At 33.9% G+C, this 20,951-nt stretch overlaps 1 protein-coding gene across 8 annotated transcripts in view; it reads right to left on the bottom strand.

The window, feature by feature from the left end:
- Positions 1-20,951, bottom strand: part of Slc4a10 (solute carrier family 4 member 10) — a 307,228-nt gene that overhangs the window by 209,789 nt on the left and 76,488 nt on the right. For 2 of the 8 annotated variants that reach the window (XM_074070952.1, XM_074070953.1), the window contains exon 1: positions 16,800-17,131. The exons of 5 other annotated variants lie outside the window; for them this stretch is intronic. In XM_074070952.1, coding sequence (XP_073927053.1) covers positions 16,800-16,880 — 81 coding nt within the window. In that variant the 5' untranslated portion in view covers positions 16,881-17,131. Of the gene's footprint in view, positions 1-16,799; positions 17,134-20,951 lie in introns of those variants that run through there. One more of the 8 variants, XM_074070954.1, reaches the window with a different exon arrangement.

The following is a 20,951-nucleotide window of genomic DNA, read 5'->3' as shown; positions in this document are numbered from 1 at the left end:
ACTGAATTACATCACTGAGCTACTGGGTTGTAAGCAGCCCTTGAAAGGGCTTAATTTTAACATTTCTTTGAAATAAAAATAAATCAGAAGCTAGAATAAAATGTAATTCAATATAAATGTCTCATTTTGAAACTTCATATACATTATCCCCTTTAAATGCTCATTGGATGTTCTATAAAGACATCATATATATGCTCTTTTACGCTGAAAATTCCCAAGATACCAATTATACTAATACACATACTGAAGTTTATTGTATGCAGTGACCATCTGTTTCCTACTGTGACTCTGACCTACACATATATATCATTTTAATGACTAGAAATGCATGACTTCAGATTTTGTGGAAATTAACATGAAATTAAAATATCAACCTACAGACATACTTTGATTAAGAAATATCAAAAAATACTGCTGAATGCTGAGTGGTGGTGACTCACTTCTATACTCTTAGTTACTTGAGAGGCTGAGATTGGGAGGATCATGACTCAAGGCCAACCTAGCAAATAGTTCACAAGACCCCATCTCCAGATTTGCCCTCCAATCCAGAGCAAAATTGACTGGAGGTGTTGCTCAAGTGGTAGAGCATCTGAAGCCCTGAGTTCAAACCCCAGTTCTACCACCATCCCCCCAAAATACTGCTAAATGAAGGATAGAGTGAAAAATGTTAGAAAAGACATCTGGGTCATCAAAGAACTCTCAGAAATACTTTTTGATTAATTAAAAAATGCTTAATCACTGTCAGAAATGAAAGGATCTGTTAAAGCAAAAGAGTAAGAGTAACTAATAGAATATGAGTAATGGAACACTTTCAAAGAGTTTCCATAACTCAGAGAATGTACAGTTCTTTCAAACTATGGATCTGTACCTTACTCAATATGAATAAAACATTTCTTAATATCAATTTAAGAAGTAATAGAAATGTATGAACATGTGTATTTACAAACACAATATAAGAGCTAGTTTTTAAGTATTCTTTCCAGAGTCTCCAAACTTGTCAATTCTCATTAATGTCAAAATATTTCATAGAATACTAGGGTTGAAAGTCAGGCACAATGGCTCATGTCTGTAATCCCAGCCACTCAGAAGGTGGAGAATGGAGGATCACAGCCAGCCCAGGAGAAGTTAGCCTGGGATAACTTCAGATAAAATCAGATCCTATATGAAAAAAATAAACTAAAAGCAGAAAAAAGACTGCGTGTGTGGTTTACATGGTACAGTGCTTGCCTAAAAAGCAGAGTTCAACCCAGAGGACTGGGGAAAAAAGCAGGGGTGGAAGAGTGGGGGAGTAGGATTGATTTTAATTCTTTCACTATGTTAAAGCATGTATTTTCCAGACTTGTAACTTCTCACATGATACATTTTTATACTCAACTTTAATAATGTTTTGCTACTATTTCATTAAATAACAGATGCAAGATTTTAACTTCTTGGTTTCTTAACCATCTTGTTACTTTTAAATTATGAAATTAAGAAAACTGAACACAACATTTAGATTCAATTTTGGTATTCAACATATGATCTATTATTTAATCAGGTTATTCTATTTGTCTCATTATCATTAAGTAAAAATACAATACAAATGTAAATGTTTCAACTGGTTGACCTCTAATTGCATTACACTGTTTTAAATAGGACAATATGTTTGAAAGCATGAGCTCATAGATTGACATGTCATAAGATTTCAATAAAAAGCACGAGTCAAGCCCAGGGGTAGTAATATACACCTGTAATCCCAGCTATTCCAGAGGCAAAGATCAAGAAGGTAGCGGTATACAACCAGTCTGCCTAGGCAAAAAGTGAGTGAGACCTCAATCTCAACAACAACAACAAAAAGCTGGGTGTGATGGTTCATAGCTGCAATCCTAGCTATGTGGGAGGCATAAGCAGGAGGATTAAAGTCTAAGGATGAACTCAGGCAAAAAAAAAAAAAAAGTGTGAGACTATGGAAAAAAGGAAGGGAGGGAAAAAAGGAGGGAGGGAAGAAGAAAAGAAGGAAGGGCTGGCTGGTGGTTCAAATGGTAGAGCACCTGCCTAGCAAGCATGAGGCCCTGAGCTCAAACCTTATTAATGTACTCTAAAACAAATGAACTCAGCCCTTTATTAGCATACTACTTCAAAACTGTTTCTAAAATCTTACACCTCTTCTATTATGTAGACTATACCTCCTCATGATAATGAGTTTAATATGCCATATTAAATAAACCATATGCAACACATTTCTTCCAAAGTAACCCAATAATTGTTTGTTTCTCTCTCTCTCTCTCTCTCTCTCTCTCTCTCTCTCTCTCTCTCTCTCTCTCTCTCTCTCTGTATTTTTATTAAAGAAGCATTTGAGTTCCTTTCTAACATATCAAATTAAGGAACTGGCATATCGACACAATTAGGTTTAATTAAATTATGGAAAGTAAACATGTTGTTCCATCTTTACACACAGAAGAAAAAATGGACCTGAGAATAGGAATTGGAGAATAAAATCCCCTGAAGGAATTGTGTTAAAAAGGCATGAATTAAGCCTTGTAAAAGACCTCAAGACTTTTCTCTTTTAATTTACTTGGAAAACTCCATCCATGCAAACTTGAAAGATCAGTAGAGAACTTGATGGTTAGGTCAAGAAGATTCTGGGCTATGAAAATGAAATAATCCAAAGTCAGGTTCAGAGTCGAAATGCTCAGGAGTAAAGGTTTTCTGGTGCTGGGACTAGTTCTGTCTCAGAGCTAATTTCACCAAAGTGTACAATATGATACTTATGGCTGCCACTATGATCTGAAGAATATTCCCTCTTCCTGTGAACTTAACATCTGATTAGTTGAAGGATAAAAGTGGAAAGTTAACAAAAGTTTTAATTAATCAAAATTATTTTTTGAAAAAATAGAGATACTTGCATTATTTGCCTGCCAGGTTTGTTTGCTTTTATTCTGGGCTTGATTCCTGACTTGTTTTTTACAGTCCTTCCAGAATCTCTGTTCTGCCTATAAACCCAAATTTGTACCCGCAACATAATATTAACTGCTGCTAAATTTCCTCATTGCTGACTCATGCTGTCTTTATCCTGTTCATGCTGTGTGCTCATACATGCCCGCCACAAGACTCCATCTGCCTTGCATGCCTCCTTCATTTGTTCTCCTGTGTTCTTCCCTAAGCATCTGCCACATCCCTATGAGTTTGTTTGGTATCCAAGTTCAAGTTCTTGCTGATGTGACACAGCTATTTCTCCCATTCCAGAGGGTATCAGGAAAGCAGTGTCAGACAAGCACTGAGAGTTTGCATGTGGGACCACATAACCTTTGGATTCAGGTCATGTTTCAGTGGATTCCTCACTGTGTGGCTTTGGGCATCTTGCACAATCTCTCAGTGTTTCAAGCGACACATAAAGGTAACGAATTTGCCTAGCATATGGTAAGTTCTCAACAAATGTTATTTATTATTACTGTTATTTACATTAGTCTTCATATCTGGTGTGCACAAAACACAATAAGACATGGCTGACCTTTCCATCAGAGAGATAACAGACTTCACATAAGTACAATGTTACAATGTATTATGAAAGAAATGCATACAGATGACCCTTGACCATAAAGGTTATTCTTTTTGTCCAAGAAAGTCAATTAAAAACTCCATCTAAAGAGATCCTTCTGATTTTTAAAAAATAAATTTATCTTTTCCAGGTTGAGAGGAGGCAAAGTGGTAGTTTGGTCATAAATATAAAAACAAGAGTCAAGTTGTTTGAATAAGGATAAAAGACATGAGTGGGACCCAAAGCAAAACTGATGTACTACTAAACCAAATCAAAGTACTGATTTGATTCCCTTTACAACCCCAATACGAGGGAATAAAACTTCTCCTAAATCATGGGACAGACTAAAAATCATCATGTGAGAAATAGAACCTCAAGAAATTGTGTAGTGTGTGTGCGTGTGTGTATATATAATTGTTAAAATTAAAACACCACAGATGGGTTAAACAATTAACTGGATAGGTAATATTTTAAAAATTCAGGAACCAGGATAAAAATCTAAAGAATTACACAGAACATAGCAGAGTGACAAAACAGAAAAATATATAAAAGAAATAATTTAAAAGATGAAGGATGATATAAGAAACCAAACATATATCTAATTGAAGTTCTAAACGATAAAACAAGATGGAATGAGAAAAAAGTACTGCTTTGAAATAGTAGATAAACATTTTCCAGAACTGAAAGAATACATGAACTCTCAGATTCAAGAATCACAATGAATCCCAAACAAGACCATTAAAAGAAAATTCCCATCTGCACATGTCATATGAAAATGCAGAAAGACACATCTTTAATGCAGCAAAAAAAATTGATTACCTACAAAAGAATGACAAAATAACCAAACTAGAAGCCAAAAGATAATAAAACAATATTTTCAAGATACATAAGAAAAACATTTGCTCATTTAGAAATGTGTACCTGGCTAAGTTATCTTCCAAGAAAAGACACTTCAGATGTACAACAAAGAAAACAACCAGCCAAATGTAAAAGCGCCCTCAGAACAGGAAAAAATGTACATCTGATAAGGTGTTAAATTCAAGATATATAAGGAAGTCACACAACTCAATAGCACAAAAAACAAATAACCCAATTTTTAAATGGGAATAGGACTTGAGTAGATGTTTTTCCAAAAAAATGTGTACAAATAATCACCAGTATGTAAAAGGTGTTCAACATCACTAATCAATGAGAAAATACAAATCAAAGCCATGAGATACTAACTTATATCTATTTGAGATAGCTGTTATCAAAAACAAGCAAGAGATCACAAGTACTGGTGAGGATTGGAATGTAAATCAGTGCAGCTATTAGGGGAAACAGTATAGAGACTCCAGTGGATGGAACTGGAGAACATCATCTTAAGTGAAGTTAGCCAGGCTCAGAAGGTCAACAGCTGCATGTTCTTTTTCATATGTGAAATATACACTTAATACAAATGAAGCAATTTTATGAAACACTGGTCATAGTAAGGGGAGGTCACACACGGGAGGGGTAGGGAAACTAAGAACTTGAATAAGGGTGATATACCCACTATACAAGAATGAATATAGAAATCATAAATTGACTGAAGCTACCCTAAGAAAGGGATTAAGCTAGAATGAAAAAAATTAAAAGAGATAAACCAGTTGGGGTTATAATACATATATACATGGAAATATCATGTATTATGTGTATCTACCTTTATCTCAAGCTAAAATGTCATGTTTTTTGTTTATCTTTTCTCTTTTTTCTCCTACAAAATCAGAGAACAGGAGGGTAGAACAAGTCCTGTCTCAGGGGAAGGCTGGCAGAAGTGGAAGGAGGGAGGTGTTGGGAAAAAGGAGGTAGGAGGATGAATACAGTGTAATAAAATGTATACACATGTACATAAATGCAAAAATGACCCCTGTTGAAACTACTCCAGGAATCAGGGGAGTTGGAGATAAAGGAGAATGGTTGCGGATATTATATATTTGATACATTGTAAGAACATGCATAATTGTCACAATGTACCACCACCAATCACAACAATAAAGGAAAATAAATAAATAAAAGTATCTAAAATAAAACTACCATCAGCAAGCCCTCTGTTACATATACAACCAAAGGAAATGAAACCACCACCTTGTGGAGATACCTACCTATACTTTCATGCTCACTGCAGCATTATTCACAATAGCCAAGATGTGGAGATAACATACATGCCAATCAACAAATGAATAAATTGTGAAATATATGTGATATAATTATACATGTATATATACAACAAAATGATATCCTGCCTTCAAAAGGAGATACTGGAGGCCGATGGAGTGGCTCAAGAGATAGAGTGACTGCCTAGCAAGTGTGAGGCCCTGAGTTCAAACTCCAGTGCCACCAAAAACAAAAGAAGAGATACTGCCATTTGTGAGTATTAGATAAACCTGGAGTATATTATGCTACATGAAAGCTAGACACAAAAAAGAAAACAACTGCATGATCTCACTTACATGTGGAATCTTTTTTTTAAAAAGTCAAACTTGTAGAAACAGAGTAGGATGGTGGTTGGAGTGAGAGGAAAGAAATGGGGAAAATTATGGATAACTCCACTACTAATTTCATATGTATCTAATTGTGCTTTAGAAGTAGTTTTAGGGAACTTTGATGGGAAAACACTTTAGCAAAAATAAACAATTGAAAAGTAAGGTACAAATTTTAAACCATGAATATTCTAAAGGTTTAGGAATGTAATCTCCCAAAACCCACACAGATTATAAATGAAACAAGTTATAGGCCTGATCCATTCCATTTGCTGTGTTGACTCCTATTCACTAAAATTCACTTTCTGGTTAATAATTTAAACAGTATCTAATTTAAATTAAAGCTATAAAGACCTATTCCTGACCTTATTTTTCTACCTTTACTTTTGTCAAACTTACATAAGTACACAAACTTACAGGAAGAAGAAAGGTGGCTAAGGGTTTTGGTCAACTGAGAAACAGAGTTGTAGGCAGGTGATGGTAAATGCTGAGAACACAATTTACAGTGAAGCATCCTGGAAAGGTACCAGGTAACTCTCAGAGGTACCACTTCTCTTCTGCTTCTCTGCTCACAAAATTCTGTTTCAGGTTTTTCCATTGCCTATTCTCCCCTACTCATTTAGTCTTAGGAAGAATAAAGGAGGGGAGGGTTAAATCTTTTTCTTTTAATAGTATTTTTAGAGAGAGAAAAGGTAGCTGTGTGTCTATCTGCTAGCTTTATCTGAAGTCTGATTTTAGTTCATTTTTAACTCTATTATGGTTTTAGGGAACATGGAAATGAGATAATACTTATTCTTGTAACTATTGTTCTATTAACATTTATTCTTCTATTATTAGCTGTTATTATTAATACACTTCTTACACTCTAGTTCACAGTAAACAACTCCTAAATGAGGTTCAGAAAGTTTCTTTTTGTTGCCTTAAAGCATTTTCAGTATTATGTTTGTAAAAAACAATGTTTATTGAGTCAGTACTTACTAATCACTTAACATGTGCTAGAGTCTGTGCTGAATTAAAAGATACACTTGCTTTCAAGGATTTCACCTTCAAAGAGAAAAAGTCTGCAAGTGCACATTCTTTTAAAGACATAGGCAGCAAACATTGTATGAGAGGGAGGCTTTAGTATTCTAAGGAATATTTAAATAAACACCTAATCCCACTAATTTATGTTAAAGCTAAGTCTTAAAGAACACACATGATTATGAGAATGAATAAGGGGATTCCAGACTTTCCTAAGATTTAAAAAAAAAAATCAGTAAGATGTCACAGCCTGTGCAAAAGCATGGTGGTATCAATGACTTTGAAGGAAATGAATTCCAACTCTTTTTAATTTTTTACATTATTTTCATTGTTGTTTATTTTATCATTTTTACATTTACTTATATATATATATACATTGTTTGTGTCATCCCCCTCACCCTGCTTCCAGGCAGAATCTAATCCACCCTCTTGTTCTCCGAATTTGTTGAAGAGATACACAGTGGAATTTTATGCAGCCATGAAGAAGAATGAAATCTTATCATTCACAAGTAAATGGATGCAACTGGAGAACATCATTCTGAGTGAGGTTAGCTTGGCCCAAAAGACCAAAAATTGTAATGTTCTCCCTCATATGCGGGCTTAAGATCAAGGGAAAACACAACAAAGGGATTGGACTTTAATCACATGGTAAAGTGAGAACACACAAGGAAGGTATGAGGATAGGTAAGACACCCAAAAAACTAGATAACATTTGTTGCCCTCAATGCAGAGAAACTAACGCAGATACTTTAAAGCAATAGAGGCCAATAGGAAAAGGGAACCAGGAACTAGAAAAGAGGTTAGTTTGAGAAGAATTAATTTAGAAGGTAACACACATGCACAGGAAAGCAATGAAAGTCAACTCCCTGTATAGCTATCCTTCTCTCAACTAGCAAAAACCCTTGTTCCTTCTTATTATTGCTTATACTCTCTCTTCAACAAAATTAGAGATAAGGGCAAAATAGTTTCTGCCTGGTAGTGAAGGGGTAGGAAAAGGGAGGGGACAGGGGGCTAAGGGAGGGGGCAGGGGAAAGGGGGGAGAAATGACCCAAACATTGTATGCACATATGAATAAAAGAAAAAAGAGATATAGCATTTTCACTAGCTTGAGGTAAAGGTAGCTATACAAGAGATTCCTAGCATTGTTTGCATGCACTTGTGTATTGAAAACCACATTGGCTCATCTCTACCAGACCTCTTTGCTACTTTCTGGTCCCCTTCCCATAGTGGCTTCTGCCAGTTTAAATTTGCTTTATTCACTTCTCTACAGTGAGCACATCAAACACATTCAAGTTTTAGGTTTCCTTTCCTTTCCCTATTTCTCTCATGTACATTCTCCCCTTAGTGTGTGTCTCATGTCCAATAATATTACTGCATTTGTTTTAGATCTATAATCCACATATGAGGAAGAACATGATTTTTGGCCTTCTGAGCCTGGCTAACTTCACTTAAGATGATGTTCTCCAGTTCCATCCATTTACCTGAGAATGACAAAATTTCATTCTTTGTAGCTGAATAAAATTCCATTGTGCATAAATACCACATTTTCTTAATCCATTCATTGGTAGTGGGGCATTTTAGCTGTTTCCATAGCTTGGCTATTGTGAATAGTGCTGCAATAACCATGGGTGTGCAGGTGCCTTTGAAATAACCTGAGTCGCATTCCTTCTGGCATATCCCTAGGAGTAGTATTGATGGATCATATGGCAGATCTATGTTTTAGTGTTTTAAGAAGCCTCCATATTGTTTTCCAAAGTGGTTGTACCAGCTTACATTCCCACCAGCAGTGTATGAGGGTTCCTTTTTCCCCTGCATCCTCACCATCATTCTTTTTTAGTGGTGTTCTTGGTGATAGCTATCCTAACAAGAGTGAAGTAGAATCTTAGTGTGGTTTTGATTTGCATTTCTTTTATGGCTAGGGATGGTGAGCATTTTTTCATGTGGTTTTGTTTTTTGTTTTTGGGGGATTTTTTGCCATTTGGACTTCTTCCTTTGAAAAAGTTCTGTTTAGTTCAGTTGCCCATTTCCTTCCTATTATTCCTGTTAGGAATAATGATGTATATTGATATGCAGTGCATTTTGTGATATACTTCACTGGAGGCAGTCTCTATCACCTTTTATAAAGAGGAATTTAATGAAGAAATACTCAACTATTTTTTAACTTATTTTCTTATTGATGCTTCTATACTGTGTTTTAAAGGTTTGAGGTGAAGAAAGGGACCTTTCTTCCTAAATTCTTTTTTGTGCTTTTTGAGAATGAAAATAGTGTTTAAACATTTAGAAGTTTTAAAGCAATTCAAAGTTCAATGATCTCCAAGGTTTCTTCCAGAAAGGGGTCTATGATTCTAAAGCAACCACTAAAGATGTCGTAGGCCCTTACCTAGATCTGGCTCTTCTTGAAGCAATGTGAAGTTATAAGGACTAATAACAACTCACAGGGACTTCTGAAAATAGGATTTTCAAATAATGCAGAATTCTACAGGAAGAAAAGAGTACCATCTATTGCAGATTTGCTATTATTCTAAAAATAGAGTCAAAGAAGTACATGTATGTTTTCTTTTATACTCACCCTGTAGGATTCCAAGAGCTTTACTTCTGACATACTTTATAATACACTTTTTTAAAAGTGTATTAGATTCTAATTTTTTCACAAGTCACAAATACAGATTACACTTTATTGGATTGGATGCCAAAAGTCACATCCCAGCTGTCATATATAAAGGAAATCGGCTCTTGGATTTTACTCAGCTTTTGAAATTATCCTTGGGCAATACTGAAAGCCCTCTGGTGTGTACAATAGAAGACTTAATGGTGTTATTAAAAAATGTTACCAATGCTGGCTTATTTTATCATTTCTAAATGTACAAAAAGCAAAGCTAAAATATCTGGTGGCTTCCATGATTAGAAATAGCAATTTCTATTTCCAATATTTTTTAAGACAAAATCCTTTTTATCCAAATATTCACCACAGTAGCATGAGTATTCATTGTATTAAAATGATCCCACTAGATTGTCTTTGGTCTAGGAAATGTCAAAAACAAAACCAAAGCTAAATCAGATTATACACCAATAAAACAGAGTTTACATCAGGGACAAGCAGGAGGTCTCTTAGGGTCTGAAATCTAGGAGTGTTTGTGGATAGACTGAGAAATGCTCTCATGCAACTTTGATTGAGAAATTTATTAAAATCCTTCATTTTGCTTCTACCCCCTACCTTGTCTACTAACTACTAAATCTACTCAGGAATTTAATTTTCATTTTCAAAGACTCAAGCAAGTTAGAGCTCTTAAAAGGAGTTCAAAATATAAGAATTTTTATTTTATTTTATTTCATTTTTCTCCAGGAATAAGTAGAACAGCAAAGAAATGTGTTCTCAGTTTGGAAATCATAACATAACACTCAATACTCTATACTATCTACTCCTAACAAATCTTCCTGGGATAGTCTGAATTATCCTTAGGCTACATAACCAAAATGGACTACCATGGACTATCATTTTGCTTTTCTTCCCCACTTTAATATGCTGTCTCCTTTCTCTGGACCAGTCTGCAAGGTCCACCTACCCCTTCCATACTTCTGCAGTGTCCTATTAAGCTCTTCTATCCTGTCCCCACTCAACTTGAAGAAGTATTTTGCTTATTTAACTCAAGCAAGAAAAAAAGTGTATTTTTATCTCCCTTTTGAATCTTTATGACCCTCAATACTTTCCACACTCTGTTACACTTATTGGTAGTAAGTGATTTATACTCTCTAGCTAAGACCTCCTGAAGTCAGGGGCCTATTGATCTTCATATCTTTGCCCAGTATTGTGCTTACAGTTTTAACAATTCACATTATTCTGAGATTCAATTGACCTTGTGCTAATTTTGGGGAAATGCAGTTACTACACATTGAAGAAATTGCTCAGAAAAGAAAACTGAAATGTAGAGATAGCACAAAATTTAACTTTTAAGCATTTAAATTTAACTCAAACATCAAATTAATACTTAGAAGTTTATTGACAATTTTAGGCAGATACATTTTTCACATTAAATAATCACCAGAAATACAATACCATAGTCTATCAAATAGGAACTTTCAATTCATATATATATATTGTATTTATAACATTTAATTTTAGTCTTTCATTTAGAATGAAAATACTTATTAATAAATAAAATTACCAAAACAAGTTATGCTTTATTTTCAGTAGCATTTTTTGTCCTGAACAATTTTGATAACTATGAAATATGTCCCTATTATTTTCTTTAAATCTTGACTTTCCCTTAACCAAGAAAGAACCAAAATCACTGTTAATTTTGTGCAAAGGCGTAGTAATCTTTCTTTCATGAATGAGATAGTTGGTACAATATAAGAAAGAAAAGGGTCAATACACACACAGAATCCTAATACAGTAGCCTCCTATCCATGGATGATACTTACTAAGATCTCCAGAAGATGTCTGATAGTGTGGCTCGCACCTAGCCTGTATATACTGTGTTTATTCCTATGCAGCCATACCGATCATAAAGTTAATGTTATAAATAAGGTACAAAAAGAGATACACAAAGGTACAATAAGAGATACACAACAATAAATAACATAATGAAGCAATTATAAAATTATACTATAATAAAGGTTATTTAATACCTATGAATCATTTCTTCCTGGAAATTTTTATTTAATATTTCCACAACACAGTTGACTACAGGTAACTAAAACCACAGAAAGTAAAACAGCAAATAATAGGGACTACTACAAAGTTTAAATCAGCTCACTAAGCAGATGCAAAGAACTTTAAACACAAATTTTTTTCACAATTATTGTCAGTAAATGTTAGATGAGATCGGGCGCATTCAGGATGGTATGGCCATAGACGTCAGTAAATGTTAGAATTTTAACATTTAACAGATGTATCTATCATGTTGTTCTTTGCATTTTTATCACCATCTTTATTTTTATTACCAAATTTCTTATTTGATAAGGACAGTAAGGGAACAATGCCATGCACAATCATTGTTACAAAGGCCTGTCAGGAGCCCATCCTGGCTCCTAGAATATATTATAGAGTTTGTCAACAAATAAGGTTGATAGTCACATGCTTGCTACACACTACAAACTACTGCCAAATGCTTTGTTTAATCTTCACGGCTTTTTGAAGTAGGTACTGTTACCATCCCTAGGTGACAAACAAGGAAAAAGACCCAAGATCATAGTGCTGGTAACTAGTATAGCTAAGTTTGAGCTCAGGGAACATGGCAGTTTGGATGCTTAACCACTGTACATATAGTCTCTTAGTGCAGAGAGTTGTTACAACCCAGAAGTTGATTTTTCAAATCATAGCCCTTTTGCTCTATTATAACAAAAACAGACACTTTGGAGGCTCTATTGGGCAACATGCCCCAGTTTTGGATTCTGGGGAAACAAGGGTTTTGCATCTGCTCTGCTTACCTCCCTGATATTTTCATTAGGCATACTAGCATGAAAGAGAACAGAGGAATGCCCACTGTCAGCCAGTCAGCAGCTGAGGCCTATTTCCCTTCTAGTTTCCCCTAATCCCCTTTCTCAGAGCCTGAAGTAACTTATTCCCCCAGCACTTTTTTGTCACATAATCAATCATACAATTTTCAATACGATACATACACACAGATCTGTTTTATCCAAAGGACTCCCAAATGACCTAGCATCAAACACTCCAATATTTTTAATCTTTATTTCCAAAATTTAATCCTTGTAAATCAAAGCCCTCTTCCATAATAGCCATCCTTACTTAATTACCCAGATCAAACTTGGAATTAGAGTGGATTGGTCACATTCTTATCTTAAGCTGATTTGGGGGGGTCTTTGATTCTGCCTCCTGGCATTGCACTAGGTCCACTTTACTGAAAATAAGTTCATATGGAGGTGTGGCTAATGAGGTAGAGAACCTGCTTTGCAAGTGCAAGGACCCAGCTCCACCAAAAAAAAAAAAAAAAAACTTAAGTTAATAAAGCTTATAAAACACAAAGTTATTCACAGTTTATAATGTTGTGGACAATAAACTATACATTCTAAAAGAATTTAATGCAGTTGTCAAAATTATAGATGTATGATTATACAGTTTCAACCATACTTTTAATTCTCTAATAATAAAAAATTATGTGGGGGAAAAAGAGATATATGTAACTCATCCTAGGATTCATTAGTTTATAGAGTAAGTTAGAATTGATTGTCACATCTTAAAAGTCATACAGAAACTTAAAAGACCTCAAATAGTCAAAGCAATCCTAAGTAAAAAGAGTAATGCTGGATGTATCACAGTACCAGACTTCAAACTATATTACTGAGCCATAGTAACAAAAATAGCCTGGTAGTGCCACAAAAACAGTCAGGAAACAGAAGATCCAAAAAGAAGCCCTTATACCTACAGTCATGTGATTCTTAACAAAGGTGCCCAAAACATACATTTGAAAAAAGATAGCCTCTATAACAAGTAATGCCGGGAAAACTGGATATCCACTGAAAACTAGACCCCTAATTCTCAACTGTGCAAAAATCAGCTCAAAATGAAACAAAGACATTAATGTAAGACCAGAAACTTTAAAAATACAAAGGAAAACATAGAAACATAGGGAAAGCACTTCAAGATCTACTCATAGGCAATGGCTTTCTTAATAGGACTCCAAGAAAATTAGAGGAAGAACTGACAAATGAGATTGTATTAAGTTAAAAAAGGTTCTGTCCAGCAAAAGAAACCATCAACAGAGTGAAGAGACAGCCTATGGAATGGGAGAAAATCTTTGCCATCTATTCATTCATTCCATGGGGAATTAATATCCAGAATATATAAAGAACTCAAAAAAATTAAACACCAAAGGAACAAATCTGACCAATAAATGAGCAAATGAACTGAACAATTTTCAAATAAAGAAATACAAATAGCCAATAAATGCATGGAAAAAAATGTTCAGCATCATTAGCTATCAGGGAAATGCAAATCAAATGTATACTAAAATTCCTTCTCACTCCAGTCAGAATTATCATCAAGAAAATGAAGAACAACAAATGAATGTTGGTGAGAATGTGGCAGGTGGAGGGGGAATAAAACACTTATATACCACTGGTAGGAATGCAAATTAGTCCAGTCATTGCAGGAATTAGTATGGTGGTTTCTCAAAAAGTTAAAAATAAAACTTCTATATAATTCAGCTTTATCACTTATGGGAATACTCCAAAGACTCCAAGTCAGCTTACTATAGAAAGACCTGCCTGTCTATGTTTACTGTTGCACTATTCCCAGTAGCCAGGTTATGGAATCAGCCTAGGCACCCATTAACGTAAATGTGGCATATATACAATGGAGTTTTATTCCACCATAAAGAAGAATGAAATTACATTGTTTTCAAGAAAAGTGGATGGAACTGGGGATCATGATGATGTTAAGTGAAATAAGACAGTCTTACAAAAATAGTGTTACATGTTTTCTCTCATATGTGGAATATAGGGGAGAGGGGTGCAGTGGGAGGAGAGTACATGAAAGGGAAATGGTGACTACAAGGGATGTATAAGGGTAAAAGGGGAATTAGGGAGGAGGATAAGAAAGAATAGTAGAGGAGGTGCACATTATATGCAGATACAAAATGATGATACCCCTTACTGTGTATAATTAAAAATAATATCATAAAGGTAACAAAAAAGTATGCAAATTAAAATAATTGCATTTTCAAATGCAAAAGGAATTTGTAGCATACCACTTTTGGAGTCAATTCAAAATGTGGGCAAAGCTCATTGTTTACATTTTCTCATAATCTCCTTGAAAGCAAGAAATGGCTTTTCCTTTTCTGTATTCCTCACCACACCAAACACAGTATGATGCAAATGAGTGACTTTCTCATAATGCTTACTGAATGGAAGAATTACGCAGACATTTGTTTATACATAGTTTATCTTTAGAAACTTTTATGCTGTTAATGAAATGCATGTGTAAAACAAGTTAATCTTTGTGAAAACAAGCTGACCATTTACAATCAGCTTCACCATTCAAAAGGTCAGGAGCATCTTACTGCACAGGAAGAAAGGTTGGTTTTACATTTAAATGTCTGTTAGATTCTAACCAGTCTTTACTTTTAATATAATGTATTTTGATGCGATAACACAGAGAAATTTCCCTGATTTGTTTAAAAAAAAAAAAAAGAAGAAGAAAATTCTAAATAATTTCTTTCACCTTACAAAATTGCTAAGGTATCCTCATTTAAGTGCCACAAAATGAAAGTGATCAAAAATCTTTATGGTTTGGTTCTTTTGATGGGTCATAAATACAGTGAAAAATAGCAGAATGCTGTGAAAGCAGTGCCTAGAGGAATCCCAAAGCAATGCCAAGAAACAGAATGTACTCATAGTGACTAATACATGCAAATACTGGAAATAAATTCTAACAGATTAAACAGGTTTTGTAGCAACTAAAAGGTATATTCACATCATTCCAAAATTAATCAAGCTTAAGAATATGGCAATCTTCCCTACTAATAAGAATATAAGCTGGCTAAGTAGCCTGAATAGCATATAAATTATAGCCAGTATCAGTAGGTAGAATTTTTTCAATGTGTTTTAATTAAAATGGAGAAACTTAGCTCTTAGCTAAATCAATTCACTTCCAGACTTTTAAAAATATATTCATTTTTAATATTATGTTTTTTGTCCTAATGAAGCATTAAATAATAATCACAGAATCATGAAAACACTACCATCATTCTAGTGAGAAATATTTCATTTTCATCTTTTGATCATTTAATATATCTGATAAGTTCTCTAAAATAAAGGAAAATATATGTAAAAATATAAAATACAGGTTTTTCCAATTTTGAATACCAAGCACAGATAGCTTCTTACCCAAGAATATAATCCTTGGAGAGGCTATACCAAACCAACTTTAAATCCATTACAACTTGATATGTAAAAACAGTTTCAAATAAATAATTTCAAGACAAAATGGACACATAAGTCCTTTGAGGTAAGGTTCCCTACTCTTTGTAGTGAACGTGTTTAATGAAGTCAAGTCTGTTTAGTCTGAAAATGAAAGTAAGAAAGTGCCAAAACTCTCTAGGTCAAAAAAATCTTCAACATGCTGAAATGCTACAAGCTTTCTTTGTGAAAAACAGATTTACAGTCAGCTTTCAGCTATCCCTAATGCCTTAGAAGAGATCTAGAGCATCAGAACTTCATCTGAGAAATTATAAAACCAATGCCTTTTAAAACATTTCAGATATTGCAATATAAATGTCAGGAAATTAGCTTATAGCTGAGATGCTGATAAACATTCTACTCATCAAACTTTCACTGTTGTATGCTGCACACAATGGTAGCAGCAACAATTTCTATGCTTGAGAAATTCCAGACTGTAAGCAACTAGTTATGATACTTACATGCTGCTTTTTTTTAATCAATTTATGCTACTTTTATCACTTAAAACAAAATATACAGTTTTACTCGAATCAGACTTAATCTGGAAAAATCCAAAGAACTCCAAGCCTTGCTTATAATCATGCAAAAAATCCTTTACTCTTCATTTCCCAGAAAAGACTAAAGTAAATACAAACTCACACATACACAGAGAAAGAGAGAGAGAGACCTCTAAAATTCAGTTTATCTGCTGTCCATTACCACAAATAATATTTGTTCAAATAGTCAAAGGAAAATCTGATAATAAGCAATTACATTTATTTAATGTATTCTAAATGATTAAGAACAAGTAAAAGCAACAACCCTATATCCTCATAGTACCATCATAATTCACAAGGTCATACCTGATGACTTAGAGACTGAAAAGGCTCACAGGTTCCAGACTGCATGACCTTTCTATTTCCAGAAACCCCTAAGGATTGCATTTTTCTGTCTCACAAAAGATAAACACAGCCATCTCTATCTCTTAGCATCTTCAGGGCTAGTGAAGAAAATATCAAATTGCAGATCTGTCCAGCATCAAGATATCAAATCTCATGTACTGTTTATCATGTCCTCTGTGCAGTTACAAACCACCAGCTCTGAGAGGCTGACAGAGTTGTATTTGCTGATGCTGCTAATGCTGTCTGCAAACAGTAAGCTTCTGCTCAGAGCGATTCTGCAGCATCCAAACGAGAGTCGGTCACATCCTTCAGGTTTCCCACTTCTGCTACAACACAGATTTCACCTGCCAAGGAGCGTCTTTTTTTTTTTTTTTGTCAGTCCTTTAAAAATAAGCATCATTTAATTAAGGATCCAATATGTCTGTTGCAAATACCATGTTAACATGTCAATTCTTAATTATTAGGTAGCTTTCTCCAGACATAACTAGGCTTTAGTAGGATGATTTAAAAAGCAAAATTGTACTTCTTGTTAAAAGAATCTTCTCTCCAAAACATGTGGATCATCACTTATCCAACCCACCAAAATTAGAAATGCCTAAAAATGAAGAATTTCTATATTCTGGCAACCTGATAATTGTGAATAATAGTAAATAAGCGCTTATTCACTTTTAATTTTCAGGAACTTTATTTTTATTTCATATTCTTCAAATCAAAATATTCTAAATGAAAGTATCTTCTATGTTTTTATTTAAATCTTTTCCTGAAGAGTTTAACGTGGGGCTGGAAGGCATGGCTCTAGTGGTAGAGTGACTGCCTCCCACGTACCAAGCCCTGAGTTCAAACTCCAGTACTACAGAAAAATAAAAATAAAAATTTTTTAAATGTTTAATATGCAAAAGATATCATGTTACTATCAAATGCTCAGATGAAATCATTAAATCTAGGGATGAAACCCATGCAAAAGTTATTGGCATTAATATTGTGAGTTATCATATGTCCTGCTCATATGGGTTCTAGTATTGTTTGCTTTTACCACACCACAGCAGATTCGGGAAATTTTAAGATTGGTAAAGTAATTTGATAATAAGGAACAAATATTCTTTAAAATTATAATTGGAAATGCTTTCTCTTTACCTGAGATAAAAGGTTGTTTTTAGAAATAAAGAAATAAAAGAAGCACAAGACTTAATATTATAGTCAAATTATCTGAATTCAAAATTAAGGAACAAAAATTTTGTTCCCTAAAATAGCCCTACATTATGTACAGCCTGAATTAATGACACTATGAACACTTTAAATACCTATGAAGTAAACCAATTGAAAATTGATAGCTAAAGTGCTACACAGAAAATATTTTAGACAAATGTAAGCTAATAAGTCAGTATAATTTCCCTTCTCACTCACATTTGATGAGCCTAACATGTATTATCATGTAGATTAGTTACAATTAGTCTTAAGAAATTAGGCTTGTTTAGTAGTCTCCTTCACACTCTCCTTTTAGGGAAATTATTGCACAAGTTCAGGCATAGGACTTGGTATTTTGCTATGTATATATACTTGACACACAGGGATGAAAAATCAGAGGTAGAAAAGTAAGATTTGTCTATATACTATTTACCCTTACATTGTAATCAAAATAAGTATTCATCTTTTAAGACCTATCTTCTCAATAAATCTTCCTAAATTACACCATCTCCCTCTTATATGCACTATTTTGTTTAAAAAAAAATTAAGTATCTTCTACATATCAAATACTGTGTAGGTGTTAAGGACTCCTTAACAGACAACACACAACTTGATTTCACAGAAAGCAGACAGTTAAATAAGTATGTTTGGTTAGGATAGATGAATTAAAGACAGCTATAGAGCAAGACACCCTATTCCAATTCAGCAATCTGAAAGACTCTCCCCAGTGAAGTATATTAGAACTGGTAAGATCCTGAGTAAGTCACATGTAAGAAATGGTAAGAACAATGTGGTTAGACCATGAAATAATGAGAAGTAAGATAGAAGTAACGAGAAGTCAAGGACCAATCCAGGGACTTTGGAAACCATGGGAAAGAGTTTGAGCATTATTCTTAGGGAAATGAAAAGCCACCAACACAATCAGTTTTGCAGTTTCAGTTTATCTTGGCTACACTGTAGACAATCAATCAAGTAAAACAAAGCTGGAAGGAGAGAGACAAATTAGGAGGCTATTACATAAATTTGGCCAGGGAATGATGAGGGCCTAAACCAAAGAGGTAGCAGTAGACATGGAGAAAAATGAATAGATTCTAGATATATGTCTTAGTGAATAGAGACAGAATTTTTTGAGGGCTGATGTGAAAAATGAGGGAAAAAGAAATGAAAGTTTGTTCCTAATTTCTTATATTATTGTTGATACCATTTTATAATATAAATGATATTTTCTCTGGGTTTTGTTATTTATCCATGTGATGGGCATGTGTTTCATTTTATAAATTATCTGGAAAATCTTAAGGAAAAATACCGGGTTTACACTTTATATCCTCTCTAAAGTACATATCTTGAATGCTATATTCAAGATTAATTAAATAAGAAATAAGAAAATTTAGCTTTTTCAGACATTTTGTCAGAGTATAGATACAAACTGTGGTTTTACCATTCTCTTGATGATATAAATTAGCATATATTATCTAGTTTTCTTCAGAATTTTCTTGCCAACATACACGATTTATATTTTCAATAAAAACACCAAATCTGGAATTCATAGAAATACTTACTCTCTATTATCTCATTGAAAAAGTCATTTTAACCAGGGCCAGAGGTATAGCTCAAGAGGTAGGTAGAGTGCCTGGTTGGCAAGAGCGAAGTCCTGAGTTTAAACCCCAGTCCCACAAAAAAAAAATGTAGCTTAAAGTCATTTTATAATAACATAATCCATTTATTTCTAATTTATTACTAGTCCCACCTAATAGTAATTTAACATAGCTAGCCAAATAAAAATATAAGAAACCTATTTTAGATAATGATTGTTAAAAAATTATTTATTCCTATAATATGCTACTCATAGCAATGTTATGTTCATCATAGTAAATTAGGATGCCTCTACAATTTTCCTAAGACTTTTCTAACAAATGTTTAATAAAATGGATGAAGAGTAGCCAAAATCTTGCAGAAGAGAATGAAAAAAGAACCCAAAGTCCATTCAGGCTGATTTTTAAAAATACCATAGAATAGGTATCTTGTAACAACAGAAATCTATTTCTCACCACTCTGCAGGCTAGAAAGTCCAAGAGCCAGGTGTGGTAGATTCATGCTTTCCTCTTGCTATAACATCACACGACAGGAAAAGGGAGAAAGATAACCCTCCAGGGCCTCTTTATAAGGTACTAATGATGGTCTAGAGGGTAGACCATCCTATTGGACAGAATTCAGAATTCCTGTCTTATTATTTCAAAAATTTTCCAAAAGAAGTCACTGCCTTATAATTATATTTTTGTGAAAATACTCTCTGTCTTCAATAATTAAAATAACATTAATTTTAATGTTGTTTCTATATTTTTGAAAGGTTGGAAAACAGTAAATATTTTCACAAAAAATTAATAAAGAAAATGTTGTATATATCCACAATGGACTGGTATTTGACCATAGAGAAAACTAAAATTATGTCCTTCACAGGAAAATGGAGATTGTCAGGTTAAGTGAGATAAGCCAAACTCAGAAAGACAGATATGGCATGCTTTGTGTAATCTAGAGCTACCATTCCACCACCACAAGTAATAATAATAATATGACATGATTGTAAAAGAGGAACTATTTATGGGGAAACAAACAGGAAGGGAGGGGGAAAGGAGAGTGATGGGGTAAATATGATCAAAGTACATTATATTCATGTATGAAAATAGCATAATGAAACCCACCAAAACCAGTTTTCTTTTTATTGTTGTGCTGGGTAGGGGTACTTTGTGGCATTTACAAAAGTTCTTACAATGTATCAAATATATAATACTTTTTTTAAAGGAGGATGGAAGTTAAGAAAGAGTAATAGAAGGGGTGAAATCAAAGTACATTATATGAATGTATGTAAAAATCATGTGACACCTCTTTGTACAAAAAATCTTCGCTAATAAAAAAAGAAACAAAATCTGT

Source organism: Castor canadensis, chromosome 4, assembly GCF_047511655.1.
Source record: "Castor canadensis chromosome 4, mCasCan1.hap1v2, whole genome shotgun sequence".
In the NCBI taxonomy this organism is placed as follows: Eukaryota; Metazoa; Chordata; class Mammalia; order Rodentia; family Castoridae; genus Castor; species Castor canadensis.
The sequence above is the reverse complement of the archived record's forward strand: the minus strand, read 5'-3'. Positions and strand labels throughout refer to the sequence as shown.